Here is a 17,876-nt window from a genome sequence, read left to right on the forward strand (position 1 = left end):
GTTACAGAAAATGAGTGGAACAGGTAGCAAGTGGGCACTGAGAGCTCTGGGTCTGAACAGTCCTTTTTACGCTAGCTAGCTATTTTATCATTTTTGCTCTTGCATTAAAAGTAAGATGTAGAGAGGGATAAATAATACAGTTATACATATATGTTATACTAATTATATGCCAATAATAAACGTTATTTTCAGAATTATAAATCCTATAAGTCCCACAGCTGGGAAATGTACATTATATACATCACACCACTTCCAGTACTTTATCCAAAAACAAGAAAGACTTAATTTTGTATGTTCACAGATACAGATAATGGTGTCTGTATCGATCCTAAATATAGTTAAAGCAGTAATATAAGTCGTTTTTCTGTTGCTAAAGTTTACATTTCTGCAGGTGGCGCCTGTCTCCTGTATAGTCTTGATTGATATAATGTCAATGCCTGCTCAAGAGTAACTTTTTTAGTTTCTTTGTTAGTGAATGTAATACAGATGAACTGAGTCTGTCTGTTCTCCTGCGAAAGTCAGCCCTAAAGAGAGAGACAATAAAAAGGTCAGAGTTCAAGTGTGAGCAATCTAGCTTAACCTCTGTTTGCCCTAGGGGCAACTCAACTCTGGTGACCTCTCCTCAACTTCTCAGACTGATTTCCTTTCTCCTTAATCCTCTGTGTATTTCCTTGTTTTTGTCTCTTTTCAATCATCCTTCCTCCCCATCTATTTGTCTATCTGCCCATTTGTCTGTCTGTCTGTTGGCTCTCTTGGTATTTATTTTTGCATACAAGAGGCAGACTTGAGCCTACATAAATGTTTCACTTTGCATGTGGACTTGAGAAAGAATTGCGACAAAGGAAACGAGAAGAGAGTTTGGCTAATGGAGCAAAAGGCACCAGGGATGAGTCCCAATGTTTGACTGGTATACGCTTTGAAAGGCAGACGGCGAGAATTTGTTGGCTGGAATTTGCCGAGTCACCAACATATCACACCAGTTTATTATATCACAAACTTTCAAACTATGCATTTGCTTTCACGCAAACAAGAGAATCTACATTGTCTCAACCATCTAACCATCAATCTCTCAAATAAAATCAATTCTATTATTGCGACTTTCTATTACCAGTATGTGACTTCAATGTCCTGTGTTTAGCTGGCCTTGAATATTGTGTTCCTGATTGCGAACTGCCTCTCCTGGTTGTCTGTTCAGGTACAGAAAATGCTGTTGAAATTGTGTTACTGATGTTCATCACTTGGATGAGCAAGCCCGTTCTCAATCCCAAGTCTTCACATAAAAAGTCTTGGTCGGCTGCGCTACATATGAGTCCAACAAAAAAATGCTCTTTGTGGGCATAGATATGGCCGGAGAAAAGGACACGGTACGACGATGTAGTTAATAGATGTCTGGTCAGATGGATTGGTCAAATAACACAGGGCTTCCACCCAGCAGACCGGAGTGTGTGTTGAGTGTTAACCACAAGTCATCTTTGAGTGATTTTACTTACAAACATAACCCAAACCAGTTTTTTCCTAAACAAGTAGTTTAGTTAACGAAACCGTTTTGTGTGCACACAGAAGTTTTACCGTCAAAACACTGCATGCAACTAGTGGAAATTGATATGTGCAAATATGACGCTCGAGGGGTGTGTAGAGCATCATACTGTAGTTGGAAGACTAGGACCATTAAACACGCTGCTATATTTGACAGGTTGGGGGTTAACAGGTATTGTTTCATTGTACATGAAATGACTGTGGTCTTTGAAACACGTGAAGGCATCTCAAAATGTAAACAGCGGGGGATCAGACCAGTGCCCGACATGTTCGCTTGCTGCGATCTGACGTAAGGGAATGAGCAAATCAAATTAGATAGTCAGTCGTTCTTATTTAATTAAGTTTCACAATCGGCCAGAGCCCAATGTGAAGTTTTCAGTTTTCTTGCTTTTCTCAGCAACACAAAGCCAACACATATTCAATTACCTTCTGGCAAAGATTTAAATTAATCAGTTTGCATTTGTTTTTGCAATCATATTACAAGTGGCACAGAGTGTTAGGGTTTAGTTTGATAAAGTGGCAGTATTAGACTGTATATATATATATATATATCTGTCTGTGAGCTCTGCTTCAGTCCATCCTCCCAGGGGACAGACGTCTGCTGGCTGCTGTCTGTCTGTCTGCTGAGGCGGCCAGTCCTACAAAAACAAAACAGCGAGCCGAGGGGCCCCAGGGTGCCGTCAGGGTGGGGACGGCACAGGGGTGAGGGAGGGGGAGATATGGGGGGATGAGGGGGACTTTTGTCATGTGTGTTTACCCTGCCTGGGTCTCTGGGGAAAGACAGCTAAGGGAAGGAAAAAGGAAGAAGAACCTGCAAATTAGGGAATTTGTAAAGTGACGACATTAAAACAAATGTTTCAACAAAGTGACGACAACTTTATTCATCATCACCACAAGGTAAATTCAGGTGATGCAGCATTACAAAATTAGACAGAAATAATAAAATAGGAGGTATGAAACATCTATCTGTCACTGGTCAGTATTTTCAAATGAGTTGATAAAGGAGAGAGTGAGATCAAACCTCTAGCCCTTTGACAAAAGTATCGCAAAAATGATATTTATGGTATGACAAAGTGCTTGTCAGTGGTGTGGTGGAGTCACTGCTCATGCAAACTAAACATTTCCTACTGCTAAATGAAAAATCAGTAGTAGTAGTCGACAGGTTAGTTGACGTTAGTTAGCTAACATTAGCGGTTAGCGTTGTTCTTACACCTAAAGGCTTCTTCAAATGATACTTAGACCCCTTAGATAAAGACAGTATTTCACAGCTAGCAGGCAAAGCTTGCCCTTAACGGTGGTCTTGTTTCCCCTCTCCCCTGTTAGCTTTTTTCTCTTTTTTTACCCCCCAGTGGAAGCATTTTGAAACTTCCGGGAGGTTTTCTCCGGTCACTTGATGTCGTCAGACTCGTGAAGTGTTGTACTGTGTGCGCATGAGCCTCTTAATATATCCTTCTGAATTTGAAACTACATGGTAACGTTGTTATCCTGGTAGTAACTCCCAGTTTTCAAAATCTAATTGTAATCTGATCTTTTTTTTTCTGTAACTGTAAAGGATTACAGTTTTAAGAAATGTGTATCCTACGTAACACTGTTACATGTATTACGTTACTCCCCAAGCCTGGTTATTGGGTGGGGATTGGTGGTACCCTCAAGTATCGTTGCACAAACGTGTATGTGTGTAAGCAGCATAGAGGGAGAGAAAGTGTGTGACTGTGAGTTTGTACATTAGTGCTGGGGCATTTGCATACCTGTATGTGCACATGGCTCAAGCTTGAACATTACCGTGCACGGTGGTCTACATCTGTGTGTATGTGTGTGTGCTCCGTCACGCCACTGGCTGTGTGTGTCTGTGTGTGTGTATTTGGCAGCTGGCCGCGCTCCAGCTGTGTCTGGTTGGATAATGAAGTCCAGGTGCTGCTGCGCTTGCTGTAAGACACCTGTCACCAATATTTAGTGCCAGAGAAAGCCAGACTGCAAACAGGGCGAGACGAGCTGTTTGCTTATTTAACAAGACTGCCTAACTGGACCTGAGGACACGGGATGTACTATGAACCCTTTCCTAGAAACTCTGTCTATGTATGTGTGTGTGTGTGTTCTGTGTTCAAGTACGCGTGTGAAAGTGCAGGCTCAAGAATATATTGAGCTCAGTCAACGTTTGCTAAATTAAGCGCAACCAAGCGTTTTTCGTTGAATATTTTAATGGATTTTAAGTATTTGAGATTTAGCAGATTTGCAAAGAGGGTCAGGATTGAAAAGGCATCAATATAAGGTTTATTAATCCAGTATTTTTTTATTTTGCACTGATCAGACAAAGTGAAAACATATAATTGGATTATGGTGCAAGAATGGTCTGAGAAAATGTGCAGACTATGCAGACTAACATGGGTTTTAACAAATGAAAGACTTCATTGAGTCATTTAACTGCAGAGCCGCTCAAATACCCTCCTTTTCCTGTGTGGTTGAGCCTGTTCATGTTAGCCTTTACATTACAGACATCTACATTTCCTTATAGTCTGAAGAGCCAAACAAAGGCCTACCTGTGTAAAGTCCTAGGAAACTTACCTTGGTCCGTCCGGCACATTGGGGCTTGTTTAACTTTTACACGGGCCCCTCAACTGTCCAACTCCAGTCTCCAACACCTGTGGCCTCTCAGGAGCCCTCCTGCATCGCCCTCCACCTGCCAGCGCCAGCCTCCCACAGATTGCCAGCACTTTGAAACCTGCAGCCGGCACACTGCCTTTGACGTGAGCATGCAGTGTGTGAGAAATGGCCTACATTTGCCATCTCATTGTTTCTCAGACGTGTTTTGAAGTCTGCTTACTGGGATGTATTTAAAGTTGTGGTGTCAGTCAATAAAAACATTTTATCACAATGATAATGTGTGATTAACATGACGCATAACATACTAGTATTCACTTGTATTTTGGGCAAACAAAAAACTAAAATCTGTGTGGAGTTGTAATAAAGAAATGCATGACAAACTAGCAAGAGAAATCTCAGTCAGGACTTTGGCTCTCCCAGGAGAAATCATGTTGTTATTGTCAACTCTGTCGGCCATCGATGTATATTAAGAGAATGTATAGGCCAACATACATTTTATTTTGTGAAGAAAATGCAGAACGTATACTGTTCTTGTCCTTTTATTTTACACCAATTATCTATTCATCGTTTTGTTCTTTCTTTAAATCTGCTAGGTCTCGATCTTTGTCTCTAATCGATCTCTGTAGATGTTTGCAACTCTTCTCTGATTTAGTCAACTCCGCAGTGAGATCCTTCCTTTTCCTCAGAGTTGTTCCTTCAGCTTTCGTTTCTGCATCTCCTGGACTTCAAGGGCCTGATCGTTTTCATCAGTGCTCATTTAAGATCAAATAAAAGGTACTTCATTGGTCCCAAATTGGGAAATATTTAACAGTTGTGCTCAAACTACTTAGAGCTTTTCATCTTGTTTTTCTCTGTTCTCTCTCACTTTCCTGTCTCGTGGAGGTGTTTTGAACTGTCACTTTTTTTTGCTGCTTTTAGAGTGCTGTCTGGGAATTTTCAGATGTTCCTTTCCAATCATCACACTCTTTAAAGGCAGCTTTCTCCTGCTCCTTTCTTTGCATGTAAAATATATTAAAAAAAAGTCAAATATAACAAAGCTCGAAAGGCCAAACAGGTTCAGATGTATTCGAGTCAGTCACGGCTGGTGAACGAAGTGGATTGTCTGCTTTGATCTGTAACAAAGCAGTGAAGAAGGAGGTAGCGCCATTCCCCAGCAGATTCTCTTCGCCAAACATCTAAAATCGATATTGTTATGACATCAGTGGTAAAGGCAAATTATTTAATTCAGTCTAAAGCCCTGAACCATTGGCAGTTTCAGCAGTTTCTGCTCGAAATCCAGTCTGAAGACGGAGACGTAGTGTATCACAATGATGTGAGGTGGCTCGGTCGGGGGTTCGCACTGCATCGATTGTTCAATTGGAGGAGATTGGACATTTTTTGTCTCAAAAGATGGAAGAACTGTATGGCTGCAGATTTGGCTCTTTTGGTTGACATAACAAAGTATCTGAATGTATTGAACTTAAGCCTGCAAGAGCAAGACTTTGTGGTGAGCCAGCTGTATGCACACATCAAGGCCTTTGGTACCAAGCTACAACTTTTCAAAAGACACTTAATAATAATTCATGGCATTTATTTGAGTGCTTTTCATTAAAATATAGATTAGCCATCGCATCTCTTCCTGTGGAGTTTAACGAATGTTTCCGGAATTTTGCAGCCATCGAAAAGGCCATGCTGCTTCTGTCAACTCTCTTCTCTGTGGATCCACAGACATTTTATTTTATAGTTTTATTTTAAAAGGAAAAGTATAGAAACTCTGAACTTTGGATCATTTTTTTAGGTACAATACACAACGTAGCTTTTAGGCATGACAAATGTAAATGTTCCGCTCAGCACTGACTCTTTGTTTTTACCGGCGAGTGAAATGACATGAGTGATAACCATCTTCTCATCTAACTCAAAGGGAAAGCAAAAGGTGTATTTCCTAACATGTTGAATATATCTAGCAGTTTCCTTGAATCAAATGATTTAAAATATATACTTACATTCGTTTTTATTTGTATTTTGTGAGGTAAAGCCACTTTATCTTGGTTGTGTCTATTTACTATTGGTTGGCAATTGAGGCATCCTCTGCTAAACAACCACAGATGTACTTGGAGGTGAGGGGTTTCAGAGTCAGAAAGGAAATATTAGGACCACAAATGTGTTCTTGCGGTGTAAAAATAAATCTAACTCCATGCCCTTCTGCGGGCTTGGAAGCTGAGAAGCCTCAATTTTAGAGAGGGAAAAAACACCCACATGTCTCAGCAGTATTTTTTTATCCAAAACTCACATAAGTGCCGAGACGTGGGATTTTAATGCCACGAGAACTCATTAGTGGTCCTGATATTTCCTATCCTTTAGCCTCTGTTCAAGAATCATCGGGTGCTTCCATCTGGAAACACAGACAGGTTTCATGCCATATTCTCTTCATTAATCATATGAGATTGGAGCTCTTTCGAGGTTTCAGATTTTTTGGCAGTAGATTATTTTTCATCATGAACAGGAGAAAGCAGATTCAGACATAAATACGTCAATGTTGAAAGCTCTTGGTATTTTTGCTACTTTAATAATCAGACATCTCAGTTATAGTATGTATAGTATGCCCAAAGGGGCTTTGCTATTAGTCTGGAACCTCTCAGTTCACTTTTTTCATCATGCGATGTAGACTAGTAAATACATCCGCCACGTCTAGATAACCAATCAGAGTACAGTTATACTAGCCAACCGTTGTCTCTCTGTTCACGAAAATATATCGTTCAGTTCTTTCAAAACTGACCAAGCTAAAACCTGCAGGGCTGAAATCTGAAGCAAATGCTGTCGTGACTTTAACCTGCATTATTTCTGATGGCCTATGAGAACATTTCCTACTCTTAACCCCTATCTTCTTCAATACAGCATGATGTTCTTTCAGTGAATTGTAATATTCTTTAGTGCTGGCCCAGCTAGACATTTTTGGTTCTAAAAACATTCTGAGAATGTTACCATTCACTGTTCTCGGAATGTTTTCAGCGGGAAGTTTTATTTTGGTTCCCAGAATGCTCTTCTGAAAGGTAGGATAACTTTATCTAAAAACATTCTTGAAATGTTTGGTAATAACCTTTATTAAATGTTTTTGATAACATTGTTAGAACGTTATGCCCTACTATTCTTAAAAAGTTTTCAGCTGCAAGTTAGATTTTTTTATGTTGCCAGAATGTTATTATTTTAGAGTAGGATAACGTGCTAAATTGTTCCGAGTCTTTTCCTTTTTTTTTTAAACGCGACCAGCAGATAGTACAATCACTGTCGGTGTCACGTGTACTGGAGGGGACCCAGAATCAGACTCGGAATCAGCTGTGAAAGTAACATTTGTTTATTAGAAAAGGGGAGCTAGGAGTGGAGGTTGGTTATGGCGGCAGTGGGAAACAGTTTTTCCAGGGTGGGTGGAGAGGCCTGGCTGGTCTTGGGAGTGTGGCAGGCCTTGGATTCCTCCTGGGAGAGACATACAAATGAGTGTGAGGCAAAAGCAGGCAAAGATGTCAAATAATATGCTGGCAAAAAGCTAGAGCGGCACGCAACAAACCGTTCACGGCAACAAACCGTTCACGGCAACAAACCGTTCACGGCAACAAACCGCTCACGGCAACAAACCGGCAGGGAATGGCTGCAGGTTTTCATAGTGTGGCTGATGAGCAGGTTGCAGGTGTGGTTGATTGGAGATTGCTCCCAGCCGTGTAGAGCAGACCAGCAGGCAGGTGGGGGAGAGAGAGAGACACACAGTAGAAACAAACACATACAAACACTAACAGGGGTTTCAGGGACGGGCAGTGACAGTCGGTCCGTCCCTCTATATGTCTGTCGGTCTCAAATCTAAAGGGTGCAATAACGATTTTCATCCAATATGCATAAACAGCAGACACTGTTTATAAGCAGCCCTCACAAACCACACACGGCATCAGATTCTTTTTAAAAACATCCTTTTCAAACAAATGCAACAAGTTTATTTTTTAAAGCGCTCTAGAAATAAATCTGACGTTGACCATGACCGTGTTATAAATATATATATAATATATATAATATATAATATTTGCCCTCACAGTAACGTTTTATAAAAAAATAATAACATTTTCAGAATGTTGCTTGGAGAATGTTCTTCTTTGGTTATCATGTAACATTGAGGGAACGTTTTTATAAAGAACATCTTTAATGTTGCAGGAAAAACGTTCCACCTTTGTTAACATATCACATTAAAAGAACGTTTTATAAAAAAACTTTCTGTCATCTCAGGCCTCAATTACATCCTCAAAATGTTGCATTTAAAACGTTATGTCTTAGTTAACCTTAAACCTTATAGGTATAGGAACATTATTTTAAATAATAAACATCCTAAAAAGGTTCTTTAAACATCAGATTAAAACGTTTCTTTAAAACATTATTAGAACCTGTAGGTAACGTTAGCCAAAGGTGTGAGAACGTTCCCCGCTAGCTGGGGGGCTACACTTTGATTGCCAGTATAACTCAGTAACCTCAACTTGTAGTCTAGAAACCACTGTTATATCTGACCCACTCTAATGAAATCAGTCATTCCGAGTTAAACTCGATTTATGTGAAAAACTCATTTTAGGGTTTTGGCTGATTCCAAGCAAACAAAGTCTTGGCTTTCAGAATATCACACTTGCATTGCCATATGGAGACAATACATATATTTTTGAAGCTTGTCAAGACTGAGTGTCAACTTCAGCGATCACCATCTCATTTACTCCAGACGTCTCCCAAAAATAATGAATCATTGATAGTAACACAGCACAATGATAGGTACGAGACAGGGGGTTTTCATCTGATTATTGGCTTTCAGAATCTTATAATATTATTTTGAAATTCTAAATACAGAGTTGAAGCTTGAAAATATATAGTGACGAGCGGCAAACAGAGATTCTCACGGTATAAACTTTACAACAGGCGGTGTGTGTGGTGTGTGTTTCCTTGGATAATACACACTTAATCACACAAACGCACACCCACCAACTTTCGTCCGCATTTCCCTGATCCAATTAAAAAATACATAAAAATCTGCGTGAAAAATGGGCTGCTGACTGTTGACTATTATGAGAGGAGCAGCCTGCAAACACATTTTGTTATAGACAAATCAGATTTCAGAATCAAAGCTAATCCAGTGGTGGTCCTAATGGGGGCAAGGGGTACGATGCCCCCACAATACAGCCTTGAGCCCCCCTCTTGAAATAATTAATTAAGCTAAAATATTGTCAGCAAACTCTGAAGGGCTTTCTCAGAATCGTGTCTGAGCAAACCCTCGAACAGATCAGCCTCCACTTAACAAGGCCTGGTACGGGGGGGAATTTTTGCCTCCCTGTCACTGCGCCCCATGGCCTGCACTTTGGGCTTGCTCCCTTAAGTTCTGATCCGGGTTTCTATTCTTATTATTATTCATATTACTATTACCATTTCACATGTATATTTACACTAAACGGCTATTATAGTCACTCATATTATTTGCATTATTATAGTTCTTTCATTATTATTCTTTTTTTTCTCTCATCTTTCAATCTCTCACACTTCAATCTCTCACACACACACACATAGTTGTTTTTAATACCCCGTGGGTACTTCCTATAGAGACTCCTGTCTCGGAGGTTACACTTGGGGACCTGGTGGGGATTCTGATTTATAAATTAAATAGATGCATGGTTTTAAGTCACAGATTGTTTGTGGGATCTTGGCATCCCACAAATGAACTTTAACATTAACATTTCTAAAATGTTAAATGAATTATTTTGTCTGTTTTTTCTATCCTGCTCCTGACAGCCCTGTTGTGTTTTACTGCAAGCCTCCACCAGGTGTCACTGCTAAAAACATTGTTTTAAGAGTATTTATTTGTATTCTTACAAGCAATGTACTATATGACACGTTTTTAGAATCCATAAGAGTGTTAATTTAAAGAAAAAATGGTGCTGTATTATATTTTTGTTTGACTAATGACAGCACTCTCAATACCATTTTTATATTGAGAGCTTTATTTAACTTTATTGTAGTTATGTGCATATCTGATATCCTAAACACAAACAGTGTACTGGAATATCACATTACAGCTGCAATACTCTAAACCAGAGGTGGGGAACCTTTTTCCTCTCAAGGGCCATTTCAACATCCTCCGAGGGCCGTACAAATGATTGACCTCTGCTTAAAAAAACTAAAACCACAGCCCATTCATTTCACCTTTCTTTCATGCTGTGCAAAGAAAAAGCAACCTCTTAATCCAGATATCTTACCATGACTCGCGTATGTATGCACGTGCACGGTTGTGGCATGACCACCAAAACAGAAAGATATGGACACAAGATGTGTGCAAATGTATTTAGTTTCCTATCCATGTGAACATGATTTAAGTGGGGGGGACCTAACCTCCTCGGGTCCGGAAGGTTTTTTTTTTTTAAATGTTGAAGTTAAAAGCATCAATCTGGTGCACTTTGAGAGCAACATTAAGAGATCTATGGAAACATCTCTCAACACCCAGATGAAACAGAACTGCAAGCAGATTTCTTTTTCTTTATGGATATTTTACAAATCACTCCCCTTTTAAACTGTATGATTTTTTTTATTTTTTTTTACTGTCATATAGTATTGTATACCTGTTTACTTTATTCTCTTATTTTTTTAGAACTATAATGATCATATAAAGATGTGCCTTTACCTCACTGGTTGAAGAAAAAGCTTCTTATATTCGTTAGCATAGCTAGCTAACCAGATGCTAATAACAACAAAGTGATTGACTGTATGATCAGTGTGACAGATGAACAGATCGTCACTGGGCTTTCAACTAAAGACACAGCCACGCAAAAACTGCGGCATGTGTACGGCTCCTTATGGGTACTGCAATTTTTGAAGTGCCGGAGCCGCGTTCTGGTCCTCTCCGTCAGAACTACACCCCTGTCAGACGAGACATATACCACGTGATGACACGTTAGGCTCGTGTTGTGTTCAAGGACCCTGACCTGGCCAGGAAAAACAGGCACTCGCTTGTTTAATTCTTTTGCAGTCTAGATTTCTTACATTTTTTCTTTTTTGCGTGTGTTTATAAATTACCTCGAGGGCCGTACCAAATTGTCTCGCGGGCCGTATACGGCCCGGGGGCCGGAGGTTCCCCACCCCTGCAACAGTGCCACAAGTGTGATGCTCTTAACATTAACATTTCTTTCATTGCATATATACTGTACATTACAAAGTTAAGTTACACAACTCGATTGCTGTTAGGAAAATTTAAATGTTCACTTAAAACAGGAAGATTTAGGACTTTAAGCTTACCTTTGTTTTGCAGAGGTTCGCTTTAAGGCGAGACACCCCAGGTGAATAGGGTAATTTTTTTAACTTAAAGGTATCAGCTAGAAATTTCTCCAGTTAATTACTTACAATAAGGAAATTGTCTTTTGTATTAAAAGTTTTCTGAAATAGCATGTTTAAATATGCAAATTATCCATTATCTCATTAAATATGCACATATTTTTTAACACATTTCAGGAATCGAAATCTGAACTTTGGATAAAGCCAGATTCAAAATTATTGTTTCATTTTGTAGTCATATTAGTATCTAAGGCTTTTACAGAAGGAATATTGGATATCTCTTTTTATCACTCCATAAATCAGAAAATACTGTCAACAGCCCTAAAATATCCATTTCTGCCATGTTTTTAGGTGTACAATTTTGTATAATTCAGGCTATGAATTGCAGTATATATGAACAAACCCTTCTGTAAAAGCCTTCATAATATTGATAGGAATATAACTGGAAGGTTTGGTGTCTCTACGTGCTACTGAAGTTGAAATTTCGAACTCAGAGTAGGAGAAAAAACTCATTTTGAGAAAACGACCTTTAAAGATTGCAGTGAGGCGCTAGCTAAACCCTCCTGTTCTTTGGATGATAGCTTGCGCATCGACGCACTCCGTGAAGGTATTTCATGTTCGGGGTCATTTGTTTTTTGTATAACCTTGCTTCGTGCAAGTGACAATTGTTGTCGTCTTCTCTGTGAATGTTTTTTTCGCCGTTCTTTTGCCATTTTGAAATTTCAATTTGTAGCAGAAAGCTAACCAGGAAGTGTTTTAGCACACCACGTGATGCATCTGAACGAATCACGTTGTCAGAAATTGACACCAGCCAATGAGATTTCGTTTCATGGTTTAAGACCCCTTTGTGCTTTCACGATTGTTTGCTGATACAAAGGAAATGACCATATTTAGATCCGATGAGATTGTGCAGGAGAGACACAGCTTTCCAACGATATCTCTGTTGACATGGTGCACACAGCGGTCGCGGTACTTTATGTTACGTTAGAATGCTAACTTTTGGTGAATGTAGGAGACATCTTCAGACGCAAATAGACAAACTATAGTAAAATAAACACTTAAATGTGTATTTTGTACGTTTTCCTTCCAAAAGCCTGAAAGAAAACATGTTATAGAATCAAAATAGCACAAAATCTCAAAATTGACCAGTACTTGAAAAACGATGTTTTTGCCTTAAAGCAGGGGTGGGGAACCTTTTTCCTCTCAAGGGCCATTTCAATGTTTACAATATCCTCAGAGGGCCGTACAAGTTATTGACCTCTGCTTAAAAAAACTAAAATCACAGCCCATTCATTTCATTCTGTGCAAAGAAAAAGCAACCTCTTAATCCAGATATCTCACCATGACTCGCGTATGCATGCACGTGCAGGGTGTGGCGTGCTCCCCTGGGAAGATTTTTTTTTAAATGTTGAAGTTAAAAGCATCAATCTGGTGCACTTTGAGAGCAACATTAGGAGATCTATGGACACATCTCTCAACACCCAAACACAACTGTAAGCAGATTTTCTTTTAATTTATGGATATTTGACAAATCACTCCCCTTTCAAACTGTATTCTTCTTTATTAATAACTGTCATATAGTATTTTATACCTGTTTACTTTATTCTCTTGTTTTTTTTATAACTATAATGATCATATCAAGATGTGCCTTTACCTCACTGGTTGTAGAAAAAGCTTCTTATATTCGTTAGCATAGCTAGCTAACCAGATGCTAATGATAACAACACAGTTATTGACTGTCTGATCAGTATGACAGATGAGCAGATCGCCACTGGGCTTTCAGCTAGAGACACAGACACACAGAAACTGCGGCATGTGTATGGACTTATCGGTACTGCAATTTCTGAAGTGCTGGAGTGGCGTTCTGGTGCTCTCCGTCAGAACTGCACCCCTGTCAGTCGAGACATATACCACGTGATGACACGTTAGGCTCGTGTTGTGTTCAAGGACCCTGACCTTGGCCAGGAAAAACAGGCACTCGCTTGTTTAATTTGTTTGCGGTCTAGATTTCTTTCATTTTTTTATTTTTTGCGTGTGTTTATAAATGACATCGAGGGCCGTACCAAATTGTCTCGCGGAGGCCGGAGGTTCCCCACCCCTGCCTTAAAGCATCAATGCAGTTTTTGACATAAAATGTCAATCCCTCCCAACTCCTCCCTTTCAGTGCTACTGGTGAAGTTTCAATGCACTCTGGGATTTCCCAGGAACTTTCCCAGAGCTAATGTAGTCCATGAGCCCTTTCCCAACAGCCTGGACTTCTTCTTCCGCACATGTCTTCCTTTTGGTTTGAGATGATCCTGAATAAAATTAGACAGAAAAAAAGTTATGGTCTAAAAGAGGAAAATAAAGTTTGTGTGCAGTGTGACAACCAGTCCGTAACCATTTTATTTCACACACACACACACACACACACACACACACACACACACACACACACACACACACACACACACACACACACACACACACACACACACACACACACACACACACACACACACACACACACACACACACACACACACACACACACACACACACACGTGTTCTCCATGTGTATTTTGTCATTTGTTAGTTGTCTTTACTTGTGCATTCTAGTTATTCTCTTGTGTGTATTTGTGCCACTGTACTTGTATGCCCTGTAATTGCTATATCACTAAATAAAAAAATTATTGTAACAATATTGTGTCTTGTCAAAAACAATAAGGATATCATAGTAAAACTAAGAATCCCATCTCCTCTTACCAACAGTGTACATAACTCAAAATATGTTACGGGGTTGGTGTGACTGAATTTGATAGAGCAGGTCACATATATAGTCTGTGAAACCGATCCATAGCAGTCTTAACTAAATGTCCACATCAGCTGCAGTTATCTTTATTGTTTTAGAAAATGACGCTGGGATTTGTTCAAGTGGAAGGGGGCCAGACGCATCTGCCAGCGCAAATAAAACATGAGCTCGCAGATTCGTCTGATTCTTTTAGTTCCCAGGCAAGTTTTGCTCATCTTATATGTCCAAAAGGAAACAACTATGTATTCTTTACACACAAAGGAAAAGTGCCTGGAGGAGATGGTCTAATGTCTTTCTCATGGATACCTTTAGTACCAGTAGGGTCCACATATCAAACCTGTATTTATTTTTGTCTGTGTCTCTGATTCACCAGGATGAGGGTGTTGTCGTGGGAACAGTGTAGGGAGACGGGCGTGGTACTTCTTGGCTTTCTGACGCTGGCAGTGTCAGTGGGGATCCCGTCCACCAGGATGCTGCAGGTACGCATCACACATTAGCCTACTTCGACATATTCAGACATTTTTGGAAATCTGTTAGTTTGCAGCCTAATTATTGATGATTTGCAAGTCAAAAGAATAGTTTACAAAATACCAAATCTGAAAAGTAAAAACATTTGGCTAAATGTTAAATCAGGTAGAAAAGACATCTGAAACGTTTCTACCAGATTAAGTAAATATTTAATATCTAGAGGTTTTAGGAACTACCCATCAGTCCTGAAAGGATATAGTTCAACCTCTTAATTTTTGGAGAATTTTGGACATTTGCTGTTTTACTTTTAGTATCTTAAAAAGGAACAATGCTTAGCCATATATTCTACAAAGCTGCTTTCCAACAGCACGGCAAGACTATGCAACATGCGATGAAACTAAAAACTCTGAGTACCGGTCACAATATCACTGCTATCTTGTTAAGTGAAGCGTAGGCTTAGTTTATATCAGCCATCTTCTTCATTCTTTAAAATCATGCGGAAAAGTTTGTCTTCCTTATGGCTGTTGACATTACGTTTCCATTGAGTGATACTAAGAGATATCTAATATTCCCTCTGAAACACCATTGACTCTAACACATCAACAAAGTCAAACAACTTGGGGTTATCCAATGTTCAGGTAAAGTAGCCGATAACTTGTTTTAATGTGACCAATAACTACTTTCATGGGGACATCTCTGTTAAAATGTTGACCCTTGTTAACCACAGGGTCTCCTTAAGTACACATATTTCACCTCTGCCAGATGGTAAGTAAGTTCAGGTTCAGTCACATCATGATTAAGTAACATTATAATACAATACTTCTTGCAAATTCATACACTTAATACAGATAATTGTATTAAACTGATCTGATGCAATATTCAAAGGAGGTTATCATTTTTTATAAAAACGTCCTGCTGATACCTCTATTGTTAGTTCATTGAGATGTCCTGTAACTCCTTCATAGAGTCACCTCAAAGGTCCCTACAGCAGCATGATCAGGACGTGCACTCTTGTTTATACCAAGAATACCTTGTCTCATTAACAGACAGGTTTATATCATTATGTTCAATGGTTTCAAACAGTCAATTGTTGTAGTGAGACTGCTCTCAAAATATATTATAAAAAGGCATTAAAGTCATCTGATGACTCGGATAAGCTGCTGTCGACAAATCAGTTACTCTTCTTCTATCTTTCTAACGTTTCTCTTTCCTATCAATTCTCTCTGTAACCATCTTATCTCCTGTCTCTCTCTCACCATGGTCTGTCTGGTGTTTTCAGTGTCTCTCGCCCTTCCTCACAGCTGCTCTGTCTCACACCTTTACAAGGAGTTCAGTGAACATTCCAGCGGTCACCCTGATGAATCTCTCCGAATAAAGGGACACATCCATAGGCCTAAATTAATGCTGCTTAGTAGGCACATCAGGAATTTGTGAAATGCTGAGCGTCTTCACACGTCGGTGGCCCAGAACAAAACACTGTGACAATCATTTATTGGGATTCTATTTGGATGTGACATACTCCCCTGTTCTGACTCAATCAACTGTACAATGGTTTTAACATTGTTGAAAGTACCGCATCTGTTTCTTAAACTATAACAAATACTAGTTTTATGTTTTTATATCACAATAGCTCAATGGCAGACACAATTCTATTTTAAATCAGAAGTGGAAAAAACTTTCACAGTAAAGTTGTGTAAAGAACTTCCATTCCAGTGGAGGTCATAACATTGTTCCTCTGAGGGCCCTTCCAGTCGAGAACATGTGAAGAAAGGCTCTCCGAGTGACCTTCCAGCGGACAAAATGTGATCATTTTTTGTAGAGGACCTTTCAATTAAGAAGACAGAATGCAGTGCAGTACAGCCTTTCACTACCCGATCTGTAATGGAAACCCGATCGGTTCTGTGCATGTGCGCAAATATTGATTTACGGCGTTGTTGAGAAAGTCTCAGAGTTTTAAAAATAACGTTATTGAACAACTATTTCAACAACAACATCCAAAAATAATATAATACCGAACTGAGGGCACTATATACAAAGAAAAAAGATAACTTTATCTTGATAACACAACTTTAGAAATACACATTGATACACTCAATGACAAAATCCAGTGGTCTACTTCAAAATATATATTTTTTTATTATCTTAACTTCAAATAAGTACAGTGGTGTAATTGAGCATATGTAAGTATTGTATTTAAGTATTTTTTGATATATTTGTACTTTACTTAGTGTTTTCATTTTATTGAGTCTCTATACCGAACTAAATTTCGAGGCAAATATTTTACTTTTTACTCCACTCCATTTATTTTAACACTCACAATTACTAGTTACTTTGCACATATAAAAAACTTGATATGCTGTTATGATATATTGCAGTACTGTACCAGTTATCTACATATAATTTGTAGTATCTACATTTGGTCGACGTTGTCAAACTACAATGCTTAAATGCTCTTTCTTTCACTTCTTCCAACGTTGCATAAATATAGTATACCTTGATATATATTTCATTGTTCATAATTGAATGACTTTATTTAAGCTATGCAAGCATTTAACTAGCTTTTCTTATAATGCATGACGAAACTAGCTCCATATTTTGACATTCTTTACCAAAAAAGGAAAGAAAGTATTTAATTTTAATAAGGACTACCGTAGCTTCCGAACTATAAGTTGCACCTGTGTATAATTTGCTCTTGTAAATAAATGTGCCGTTAAAGGTGGGGTAGTTAAGTTTGAGAAACCGGCTCGAGATCGCTAGAATTTGAAAATACACAACCGGAGAAAATCTGCCACTTCCTTATAGAGCCCCTCCTCCAACACACACGAACGCGCACATGACCAATGAGGGCACGAGATAAGTTTGTGCCCCGATGGAAGGCTGACAGGCAGGTAGGCCATTGGCTGTACTTTTTACAGTATTACGGCTTCTACAGATGACATTTTTTTATGGATTTTTTGTCAAAGCACTTCAGATATTCATTGCTATCGGGATGTTAAGAGCATTCCATGGAATATAACAAAAAGTGTATCTCGAGCCGGTTTCTGAAACTTACCTACCCCACCTTTAAGAGAAAAAAAACATATATAAGTCGCTTCAGTGTATAAATCACATTTATCCACTGAAGTCTTCATCCTCTGTGTCGCTGTTAAACACTTCCATGTCAATG

At 39.1% G+C, this 17,876-nt stretch overlaps 1 protein-coding gene across 1 annotated transcript in view; it reads left to right on the plus strand.

Annotated features, from left to right (window-relative positions):
• The window catches only part of adamtsl2 (ADAMTS-like 2), an 85,628-nt gene that overhangs the window by 2,834 nt on the left and 64,918 nt on the right, over positions 1-17,876 (plus strand). Inside the window, 1 exon segment of the mRNA XM_034091530.1 lies at positions 14,616-14,721. Coding sequence (XP_033947421.1) covers positions 14,617-14,721 — 105 coding nt within the window. The 5' untranslated portion in view covers position 14,616.

This window comes from Pseudochaenichthys georgianus, chromosome 9, assembly GCF_902827115.2.
Source record: "Pseudochaenichthys georgianus chromosome 9, fPseGeo1.2, whole genome shotgun sequence".
NCBI lineage: Eukaryota > Metazoa > Chordata > Actinopteri > Perciformes > Channichthyidae > Pseudochaenichthys > Pseudochaenichthys georgianus.